Source organism: Sardina pilchardus, chromosome 21 (genome assembly GCF_963854185.1).
Source record: "Sardina pilchardus chromosome 21, fSarPil1.1, whole genome shotgun sequence".
NCBI classification, from domain to species: Eukaryota; Metazoa; Chordata; class Actinopteri; order Clupeiformes; family Clupeidae; genus Sardina; species Sardina pilchardus.
Window position 1 is genome coordinate 12,421,489 of NC_085014.1, and position 12,069 is coordinate 12,433,557.

Here is a 12,069-nt window from a genome sequence, read left to right on the forward strand (position 1 = left end):
CGACATGACGTGATTGGGCGCTCTCTCTCACCTCTTTCGCAGTAGGGCTCCCCCTCCTCCATGTAGAAGGCCTGGTTCCTGATGGGGGCCTTGCAGGCGGCGCACAGGAAGCACTGGACGTGGTAGGTCATCTTCAGGGCGTGCATGATCTCCTGGGGGGGGGGGGAGAGGGGGGGGTGAGGGGGGAGGGGGTGTGAGATTCTGAGGAGGCACGCGATCCAGGAGAGGAGCAGCCGTATGTGGATTGATGCTCATCTTACACACTGACACACACACACACACACACACGCGCACACAACCACCACTCACACATAAGCCCACATGCTTCAATCACTCTCACACACACACACACACACACACACACACACACACACACACACACACACTCACATGCCCAGACAGAGAGAGAACCACCACTCACACATAAACCCACATGCTTCAATCACTCTCAAACACACACACACACACACACACACACATACACTCTCTCTCTCTCACACATACACTCTCTCACCCTAGCACCTCCCATTAGCCTTGTGAGTGCGAGCGCAGTCTGTCAGTGGCGCGGAGGAGTCGGGTGCGGCGGGGCAGCGGGGCGCAGAGTTAGTCATGTGACATGACAGCCCATCCGTCCGCTCCCCGTCACACGAGGCCACTGACCAGCCACCGATCCACACGCCCCCCCCCCCCCCCCCACACACACACACCACACCCTCCCTGCACTGACCGCATCAATCTAGCCCTCGCAAACAACCTTTTTTATCTCGCTTCTTTTTAACTGAATGTGTTCTATCTTAGTATGTTATACCTAGAATGTAATGTATATTTAGAATGTACTTTATAACTAGACACACATACTGTACATACATTACACACATACTGTACAATACATACATAACATACATACATCCGGTGTGTCAGCATCAACTAATGCTGTTATTCAAATATGGTGGTGTAATTCAAACATAATAAAGAAAAACTCTTATTTTTTAAATACCCACACTTCTTATGATGGAATGGTATAACAAAAAAGTTGAACGTTTATGTACTGTAACTCATATGATCTGAAGCAGTATTTGGTGAACACAAAAACAGCCACTGATTTTGTAAATTCGTGTGAAACCCCTCCGCCCAAACTCACCCCTGTGATCTTCTTTTTACATCTGGCACAGTTGGGAGCGCAGCGGTTGTCGTAGCACTTGGTGCAATAGACCGAGCCTCGCTCCTCGAAGAAGCCTCCCTCGTCCAGAAGCACTTTACACTGACAGCAGGTGAACTCCTCGGGGTGCCAAGAACGGCCCAGCGCTACCACATAGCGACCTCTAAAAACACGCACGCACACACACACAGAGAAAGAGAGAGAGAGACACACACATAAATTGACACGGGCATGCACACAAAGACACAAAGACACACACACACACACACACACACACACACACACACACACACACACACACACACAAACAAATGTCTCCTACACCTTCTCCCTGTACATTAGCACAGGGGGAAAATGCAGTGTTGGGATCCACAACAGGACAAAGCACTAAGAGGAGACTCGGGAGCACAAGGGGGCATTTAATGGAGATGTGTGGTCAGACCTCTCCGACACGCCGCTTTAGCACAGAGTGTTTTAGAGCCAGAGGTCAGAGCCCCTGTTTTATGCGAGCTTGTCCTCGACGCCGTGTAATATCTCCTTGTCAATCTTTCTTGTCATAAATCTCCACTCCCCTTTTTTTTCCGCCCTTATAGCCTTATCCCTGTGGCCTCTAGAGGAGCTGTCGTTTAACACCTCTGGACTGTCCGACGGAGTGACCCTGGATGACCTTAACGTGCAGGACGACAGCCAGGGAGGCCTGGGAGTCTCTATGCGGTGGGTGCAGTGCGTGGAGGCCACAGACAGGGGGCAGCAGACACCCACCTGATGACCTTGTTGCAGCCGCCGCAGAGCGGGGTGCGGCCGGTGCCTCCGCCGGATCCCCCGGTTCCGGTTCCGGTTCCGGTTCCGGCGGCGGGCCCCTGCTGGGCGGCCTGCAGGATGGAGCTGCGGTTCTGCATGGGCGTGGGCTCGGCCGGCTGCGTGTGCTGCGTCAGCACCGTGCTCGTCTTGTCCGGCGCGTAGCGGTCGGCGAACTCGGGGTCCGTCACCCACGGGGGGCGCGCGCGCGGCCCGGCCGCCGCCTTGGGAGCAGGAGTCGCCGCTGGAGCAGAAGCAGGAGGAGAGGACAGTGAGAACGGTCAACATGCCAGTGTGGTGGTCAAGGAGCTGGGCTAACGTGTAGCAGCCTGAAAGTTGTTGGTTCAATTCTCAGCTTCCACTGTTGTGCCCTTGAGCAAGGCTCTTAACCCGGAGTTGCTACGAGGACAATGTAGTTAGTCCCCTGTAATACAGCTGACATATGTAAGTCACTTTGAACAAAAAGTGTCTGCTAAATGTAATGTAATGTAACATGATATAGCCCCATCCTATCCCATTGGCCTCCATATAACAACCCATGTATAGCCCATTACCAACTCTACATGCAAATGGGTTCTTCAGTACATCCTGCACTTCTTCTAAGTAATTTTACAAGCCCCGTCATTACATTTGCATTTATGAGCAGTGTGACTGAATGGGGCCTCTTGTTCTGTCCTGTTACTTAGTTATCTCAATGACCAGTAGCATGAACTTAATGGAACGACTCACTGAGCTGTGTAATTGCAGCGCTACAGCCGGCAATCTAGTCCCTCAGCACACACACACACACACAGCTAGGTGGAGGAAGATGGAGGTGGTGGTGTCTGGTATGGGAACACACTGCGGTTTGGCAACTGCTGCGGCCGGCCATGAGTGACTGGGCCCAGAGCGCAGCTCGCCGTTGCGGCGAACTCTGGGAACGGACCTGGGCCGGACGAGCCGCGGAACCGGCCCGTGGGAGATTCCCCGCAGCTGTCTGGGTTAGGACCGGTGGGAGACAAACAGCTGCTGTATTTGATGGTGGGCCAATCATCTTCAGCTGTGCTTTGACACAAACACCTTTTTTTTTGTTCTGTTCTGTTTTTTTTGTTTTTTTTTATCATTCCTCGACGTGTCTCGGCACAGCTGAGGCCGTTTCGGTCCAAGCGTCTGCGTGGCGCTCGTAATTGCGGTCTACCTCACAGGATGATATTGATGTTCGCAACAGAAAAAAAAGGCAAAGCGAGCCTCGGTCAGGGCACTGGACCGGTGAAGGGCCTGCATGCCGTGCCAGTCCTGGCTTACCTGGAACTGCCTCCGGTCTCTCTGCTGGTTTGGCTTTCGAAGGAGATGACTCGGGCCCGTGACTGTGAAGAAAAACAAAACTAGCCTTAGGAGAGCGTCCTCTGCAGAAGAGCACGTGGGATAAGAGGAGGGTCCTAGTCATAATAATATTGTATTGGCACGAGTGGATTACAGCTACTGTCGTGAAGAATCCCCCCTCAGGAAAGTTCCCTGCGGACGCTGACGGACCAGTCAAATTCAAACGGCTCCACGTTTTCCCCAGATGGCTCGGTCCGTAAAGCACCCGTGTCCAATGTTCACACTTGTTGTCTGAGCATCTTGGCAGCACTGTTTCGGCTTCAGCGCAGCACGCACAATTACCGCGATTACCTGTGATGACTCTTTTATGGCAGCTCTCGGCTTAGCGGACAATTAGGACCATTAGGGAGACTGCGAGTGGGTGCCCTGCTCATAGACGCCCATCCACGGGCACGGCGGTCCACGTCCGACGGCACCTCCGAGTCTGCATGGTTGACTTGGCAGAGGGCTGTCGAGTATTAAAGCTCACTACCAGAAGCCTTTGTTTACCCCCAGGGGGGAGCCATGGTGCGTGTGCACACTCAATGCCACTTTAACCAACATTTCACACAGGTATTTGCACAATACTCAACATGTTTTGAGTTTTTTGTTTTGTTTTGTTTTGTTTTTGTGGGCTTTTTTTTATTTTTTATTTGTTTCTTTTACTTTCTCTTAAAAGCTATCAGTGGAGCAAACAACCCGTGCCGATGGGGACTCTAAGTAAATAAGGCTCTTAAAAGCGTGTTAATTGTGTTTGCATGGGCTCTCGGCTCAGCTGCTGTGGGAAGGCATCTGTGCACACAAAAGAGAGGGAGAGAGGGAGAAAGAGAGATAGATCGAGAGAGAAAGAGAGAGAGAGCAGAGAGCACGCGAGAGGGAGATAGAAGCACCTGGTGAGTGAGTGTACTTCGCCTCCAGGAAATAGTGAATTTTAATACAGCTGTGTGGTGTTGCCAGACTGGTCTCACAGGGGCAGTTGTTCCAGGCGCTCTTGAGTTGTGATTGCATATGGCAGACAGAAGTCCAATCATCCCACGGAAACACTCAACTCCACACGAGCAGAGCTCCGAGAAAAAAAATGCTTGCGGTTCTTGAGGGAATATGACCGAAAAAAAAAAACCAACTTGTGCCAAAAAAATAACTTTCAGTGACAACTGCACTGAATCTATCAGCATATCTTATCACTGGCTCCCTCTCAATTACACTGAGCAGTGCCTTTTAAAAAACACTCATTCCCAGGGAAGATGGTGGCACATCTAGGCCACATCTAGGCCTAATCGTGCCTAAATACAGCTACCACTTTGCTGTGCGCCACGCTCACCTCTTGATGGACTGAAGACTTTTAATAACTGTGAATCACCCATAACGATGCACTCTGAGTGTATAAGTGAGCTCATTAGAGAGTGGATGCATCCAGATCATTACCTAGTCTCTCTCAATCACCTTTCCCATTGCCACAGCTTAAATCCCCCTCACTGCCACAACTACACACAATAATGGACCGGCAGGTTTGGACCGCAATGTGTCTAATTATGCAGCTACATTAAGACAATATTTAGAAGATTTTACAAGGCTTACTGGACTTGTTTAACTCATTAGAGTGTGTATTTGTGAAAGTAATGTTGTGTTGTGTGGTGGTGGTTGTTTAATGTGATGTTCCCATATTATGGTTTTATTGTGAAGTCAGTGTAGATTATAGATGCCATTTTGTAGAGATGGAGGTGATCGCTGGAATGGAAAGTCGACTCTGTGGTTAGCTAGAAAGCCATTTGCTAGAAAGTTCTAGAAGTGATGAGACAGCAGAATAGAGGCAGATAACATCACAAAGAGAAACAGAAGACAGATGACAGGGTGAGGTCTTTTTTTCTTTATGTTTTATGTATTGACTATGGAGAGAAAAGAGACAGAACAGTTCTCTTGTCTTGCTTAATGGAGAGAGAGAGGAACAGAGAGAGAGAGAGAAAGGAAAAAAAGAGACAAATCCAAAAGCAAAATAGATTCAGAGCTCAGAGATGGAAAAATTAAGATGTGGAGCATACAATAGGTGGAATACAGAGCAAAAGAAAAAAAATAGAGAGAAAACATCAATGTATACATACATCTCCAACGTATATTCACTGTCCCTTTTTTCATGCCAATCTAAATTGTTTTGGCAATCTAGTCTTGTCGGTGTCCTGCCATTTAATAAGATGACTAAATTTGAAAGAGAAAGGGCAATAGAGAGAGAGAGAGAGAGAGAGAGAGAGAGAGAGAGGGAGAGAGACAGAGGTAACAGAGGGCTGGAACAGCATATCTGGAGAGGAATAAAAAGGTTGCAGTCCCCACTGCTGAGGAACTCTCCCGGATTTAACGACAGCGTTCGCGGAACTTAACTAGAACCGTGAAACAGAGGCCATACATGCACGCACACATACGCACCCTCACACACGCACGCACACACACACACATACACTCCTGTGGAAAGAGGCACTCTTGGCAGAGAGGCTGGCAGGCTCAGTATGCGTGGATCCACTTTTGTCGTGTTATGTTATCAGCTGAACGTCTTACTAATATTCACATTTTGTTTCTTTTTTGCTATTTTTAGTCAAGCTTTTTTTATGTTTACTTAAGTACAGGCTTAACCCCCCATTCCTGAGCCCTTTCCTCAGCTCAAGCATGTGGTATCATAATAGTCATCACCGTGGATGACTTTTGTTGTTTTTCAGTTGTATAAATTAATCATCTTTGACCATCGTCATCATCATCGTCGTCATCATCATCATCGGCATCATCATCATCATCATCATCATCGTTGTCATCATCATCGTTGCTTGCGTTGTTTGTTTCGGAAACAGGCCCCCGCTGTTGTCCATGATGACAGGGGAACGGACGCTCGCTCAGGATTTGATATTGAGGGAACGTGCGGAGCGGTCATGATGCCAGTCCCTCAGCCGGGCATAGCGGGGACTCTGGATCTCACTAAGGAACTTTTCCCTGGCCGGGCCGAGGAGCAGAGGAGATGGAGAGGAGGAGAGGAGAGGAGAGGAGAGGAGTAGAGGAGAGGAGAAGAGAGAGAGGAAGAAAGGAGGAGATAAGAGAAGTAGGAAGAGGACAGAAGAGAAGAGAAGAGAAGAAGAGAAGAGAGGAGAGGAGAACAGAAGAGGAGAGGAGGGAGAGGAAGAAAGGAGGAGATAAGAGAAGTAGGAAGAGGACAGAAGAGAAGAGAAGGATAGAAGAGAAGAGAGGAGAGGAGAAGTAGGAAGAAGATAGAAGAGAAGAGAAGAATGGACAGATGAAGAGAATACCAAGAGGAAGAGGAAATGAGAGGATAGAAGGATGAAAAACAGAGACAGCATGTGGAGGAAACATAAAAGGTGAAGGAAAGAGAAAATAAGTCAAAAGACACATTTGAGAAAAAGAGGAAGTGCATGCAAAAGTTACAGAGTGCTCCTAACCACTCAATGGCCATGCAATTAAAAAGTAGAAACACACACACACACAGAGACACACACACACACACACACACACACACACACACACACACACACACACACACACACACACACACACACACACACACACACACACAGACACACAGAAACACACACACACACAGACACACAAACACACACACACACAGACCACACAAACACACACACAGCTTCCTGCTGCCAGACCAACAGGGTAACATGTGCATCTCTAATTAGAGATGTGATCGGCTGATCCGCCACATGGAGGGGAAGCATTAAAAAGTGACTAATTATAAGTGCGGTGGGATGGCGCTCCAAAACGGAACACGGACAACAAAAGGTCAAACCCAAGCAAGCGTGCGGGGCTGCAGCTCGCTACAGAGAGGAGCGAAGCGTTTTTCACACACACAGGTGTTTTTTTTACCTGGCCCTTTTCATGGTTTCATCGTCTGGGTCCTGCACTGAGAACCAGGAGAGAGACACACATCAAAGAATGGCCTCCGACTGTGACGCAAACATCTGCAGTGCATACCTACACTAAGCCTCCGGGGGAGCATGCACATCCCCTCAGAACCAGACAGACACAGTAAAGACTCCTGGGAAAATGTCACAATCCACATGCATGCATTTGTTTCGGATCTTTGAGCGCATGCTATAAGATGATTACCCTGATCCTATCCTACATTAGATGCGGCATTGTGTTCTATTTCAGAATTGTTGTGTTTCACAACAAACGTTTCTTTTTTTTTTGCTTTTTTTTTGGCGGAAGCCGCGCCATCTCGTCTGCCTTAATGTTCTCACACATGCCTGATGAACGACAACAAAAACAACGCACACGACGACACACGCAAAAGCTTCGCGGCGCATTTTTGTCCGATTACTTTCTGAATCACTGGATAGGAGGCATCCCAAGCTGACGGCACACATACGTGGCATAGCATTCGCATTTCTGAGGTCAAACCCGAACAAGTCGGTCCCTTTTTGGAAAACAATTATGGAACAGACGTCAGCTAGGCAACGGCACGAAACGGCCCAAAACAAGCACAGTGAGCCTCCTGCGTCTCATGAACTGACTTACATGCTCTCATTAAGTCATTACCACTTCATCCTAACGCGGCCTCACACTACAACAGCCAAACAAAGTTAGCCCCCCGCCCACCCGCCCACACACACACACACGCACACACACACACACGCACGCACACACGCACTAACACATACACAGCCCCCCAACCCAACCCGAGTGCTCTCAGCCAGGCCGCCCACAGAGGGATTGTGCTCGGCCCCCGTGCCTGCCCCTGACTTACTGAAGTCAGTGCCCGTGAGCTGGGCGAGGATGCGGAAGGAGCGTGACTGGGTGGTGCCAGTGCGGGGCTGCCAGTCCTGGGTGTCCTCCATCAACCTCTTCTTACTGCGGTCGTTGGGGATCCCGCAGGGGTCCATCCGAAGACCATACCTACAGGGGAAGCGGCAGGGGAGCGGATGACAACATCCTTTGGAGACATTTCAACTGTAGACTGACCAAGACAAGCACTAGCTTCTTGCTGGAGAGTAAAAGGGGGGTTGGGAGGGGTTGGGGGGGGTTCAAACCAAAGATTCATGACGAGATGAGTTGCAACGTTCTGAAACCTTGCAACTCCTTCTGCAACAGTTTGGTCTCGCCTGCGGATCTTTGGTGTGAATTGGGCCTAAGGTTATTTATCATTTTAAAAAAAACTCTATCCAAATAGTAACACTCAATTCTTTCTAGGGCACTTCAAGTTGCATTAGACACTCGCTATCGACCCCTTTTTGGGGAAAAAATACACCTCATGTTGACTTTTAAATTCCTTGAGGACATAACTCACACTTTAATTAGTGAGCTGCTGGATTTGTGCCATTACGCTCTGTTTACTCCACAGGACTCAGGACTGAGCAAATAAGCAGACTACCGGGGCCACACAGGAAGTCACTGACTGCCGCTTTAGTTTCCCACTGAATAGTTTCTCAATGCGCTCAAACCTCTAACACCATAGTGCACAACAGACTTACTTGCCCACTTGACCAAAGTCTCCGTAATAAGCCTCTCCTCTGACGGAGCGTGGACACAAAAGACAAACAGGATGGAGGGAGAAGAAGGGGGAAGAGAAAAAAAAAGACAAATAAGAATACAGAGAATAGAGAGAGTGAAAGAAAGAGAGAGAGAGAGAGAGAGAAGCAGCTTAAACAACAGACAGCAAACGCACACATCCATCACCATCGCCACTTCAGGCCAACTGACCTCTGTAGTAAATCTGTCAGGCACTCACTGTTTGTGAAATCTAATCAAATAACACCTGGCAATCAATACCTAATAATGCTGTCCAAATAAAGTCAAAACAAAGTCATCCGTCATAAGCCGGTGACAGAATGAATACTGATTTAAGATCTAGCCACGAGGAGGTCATTTCATATGAAGTTTGAGCTAGTGAAGGAAAGAGAAGCACGGCATGATGAATCTAGACACAAGATGGAGGTTAGAGCAGCAGAATGCAGGGCAGACCAGGGCCTGATATGGTAACACTAGTTCTGTGATCTGTGGCTAAATGGAGGTTGGGGTTGGAGTGAGACTCTGAGCTCTACATAACAGAAAACAGTAAAGAGAGTAAAAAAAAAGAAGTTTACTGACTTTTCTTCACCCTCGCCCGGCTGGGTAGAAAAAAAGAGAAGAACAGAGGAGAGAGAGAAAGGGAGGAAAAGATTAGTAGAGACACAGAGGTAAACCGGCTGAAAAAGAACTTGGTGCCGCTAGGCAAGCAGAACAGAAAAAAACACATCTTTTTAGAACAGGCAGAAAAACACATCTTTTTAGTTAGGAATTGAAATAAAGGATTTAATAAACAACACGCATGCTGTGAGTAACCACGGTGACAAGCTTCAGCTTGTTTTCCAGGCAGTGTTCCTGTGCATTGTGAGTGCATGAACCCAGCCCAACGCTGGCTCAACTCTGGCCCAGATCTGGCCCAGATCGGAAGGGTCAGGTCCTGGCCAGACATGGGGACAAATCCATTGAGTTCTCTGGCATCTTAATGGTGTGATGGTGGTGACAACACAACATCTCCTGCTGTTCACCTGATGTGAAAGGTTACTGTGTGCTAGGCTAGCCTCTCTGGGCCCCGCGAATATCACAACCGAGGGACAGCAGAACTGGCAGCATAACTCATCTGTCAGAATGCAGCATTTATTAATATGCCCTAAGACATTTCAGCATCTTCCAACGGCTTCACACCGACCCCCCCCACACACTGCCCCAAGGCGCTCGGGAACATTTGGTGCACGTTTTGCAGACACGGGCACATTTCACTGCAGGGGCAGGCGGAACGTCAATAAACCCCAACAGCGCACACACAAACACACACACACACACACACACACACACACACACACACACACACACACACACATTCATATGCCAACACACACAAACACAAACCATACACACACACACACACACACACACACACACACACACACACAAACATACATATGCCAGCACACACACACACACACACACACACACACACACACACACACACACCAAGAGCAGTGATGCAACACCCTGTCCAATCCCCTGAGATCGTGGTGAAGTCAACACTTCCTCCTTCGTGACCGATCAGATCGCATTTCTTCCAGCGCGGCTTGGCACCACAACACCAGTTTGTTGGGCAAACAGCCCCTGCATTACAAACAAGACTCCATCATCCCCATTAACATCCCCTCCGACTGCGCACACAGCTCACCATATCCACATCAGAGGCATGTTTTAAAGACTTTGAAACAAAGCCCTCTGACAAGGTTTCGTAATTTGCAAATTGGACTGGCGAACGGCTCCAAGCTGTAAAAACATTATACGAGTGAGGATCCACATGGCGGCCTCTCCAAGTAAGGCTCGTGAAGTAATCCGGCACCCCGGCAGTAAAAAGCACTTTGAGAAGTCAGCAGATTTTATGGGAGGGGTTTGAGGAGGATGGGCTGGGGTGAGAGGGGAGAGCAAGGGGAGTAGAAGGGGGGGGGGGGGGGGGGGGGGGGGTGAGCTATAAACAGCCCCCGACAACATCAAGACCTGGCCAAAAGTAAGCCCTTTAACCCCCTCCTCCAGTGAACCTTCCCAGGCCTCAGGCCTGCAGCACCCTCTGGTTCCATTTGCAAAAGACTCATGGCAAGAACTGGAAGACTTCTTCCCATACTTTTTCGATCATCCTTTTCTCCATTTTATAGACTTTCAAAAAAAATAAAAACAATAAAATACATATGCACGGCTCATAAATAATCTGGCATTGCTAAACGTCGGAGACGAGAGAGAGAGAGAGAGAGAGAGAGAGAGAGAGAGAGGTGGTGGTGTGCGTTTGCGTGGCAGGATTAAAAAAAAATCCCCTCGTGTGTGTGTGTGCGTGCCCGCGTTATCATCTCTTCCGACAAAAACGGCAGACAGCCGCTCCGCTCTGCACCGCGCGGCGGGGCCTCTCTTGGCCGGCCGGCCGGACGACCCGATTGGCATTCAGTCCGGCGAGTCCAGAAGGTAACCAAGAGCAGCTGCCCCACAACACATTGTGTTTATCAGAGGCCTGGGGCCCGTGCCTGCCTGCGCTATATGAGCTCCGAATTGAGAGATGAAAGTCGCACGGGCAAAGCGGGAGGACGGGCGGGGGAGCGGGGGAGCGGGGGGGCGGGCGGCGCGTTCCTGGACAACTCCTTAACGCAAGCACGCACGCACACACACACACACACACACATACACACTAAGAAACATACACACACACAAACACACATAAACACACCTCTCTCTTCTGCTCACCACTCAGGAATGTTGATGCTAACATAACACACGGAGAGGAGGGAGAAACTTTTCGTTCTTTCCTTCTTTTTTTTCTCGTCTAAAATGAAAAAAAAAAAAAAAAAAAAACATCTCCGTCCTTTCAGGTCACTCTGATCCCTCACGGTGTACAGCTCTCTCTCCGCAGAGACTACTTCAGATTCAGCAGACGGTGGAAATCCTTGTTTCAATCCCACTTCACATTCGAGCCAGAGGAGAGATGGGGTTTGTTAGGATTTCTCTGAAACAGCCCGACGTCAGAGTCAGCTTTAGGGGCCCATCTCTCTCAAAAGCCTTTCCGACCTTAGCTCCACATACTGTGTCTATCACTCACTCAATGTTCTCCACAGCAGAAAACACACACTCTCTCACTCACTCACACACACACCGACACACACACACACACACACACAGTCAACACAACTGTTCCAGATTTTTATAGAGATCCAATATGAGCCTCCGATGAAATGGAAAAAGAGAAAAAGGGTCGC

General features: G+C 49.0%; 1 protein-coding gene across 2 annotated transcripts in view; it reads right to left on the reverse strand.

Annotated features, from left to right (window-relative positions):
- pdlim7 (PDZ and LIM domain 7) overlaps window positions 1–12,069 on the reverse strand; it is a 40,052-nt gene that overhangs the window by 5,211 nt on the left and 22,772 nt on the right. For both annotated transcript variants that reach the window (XM_062524111.1, XM_062524112.1), the window contains exons 6-9: window positions 3,242–3,303; window positions 1,922–2,201; window positions 1,142–1,322; window positions 32–152 (exon numbers count right to left, since the gene is read on the reverse strand). In XM_062524111.1, coding sequence (XP_062380095.1) covers window positions 32–152; window positions 1,142–1,322; window positions 1,922–2,201; window positions 3,242–3,303 — 644 coding nt within the window. The remainder of the gene's footprint in view (window positions 1–31; window positions 153–1,141; window positions 1,323–1,921; window positions 2,202–3,241; window positions 3,304–12,069) is intronic.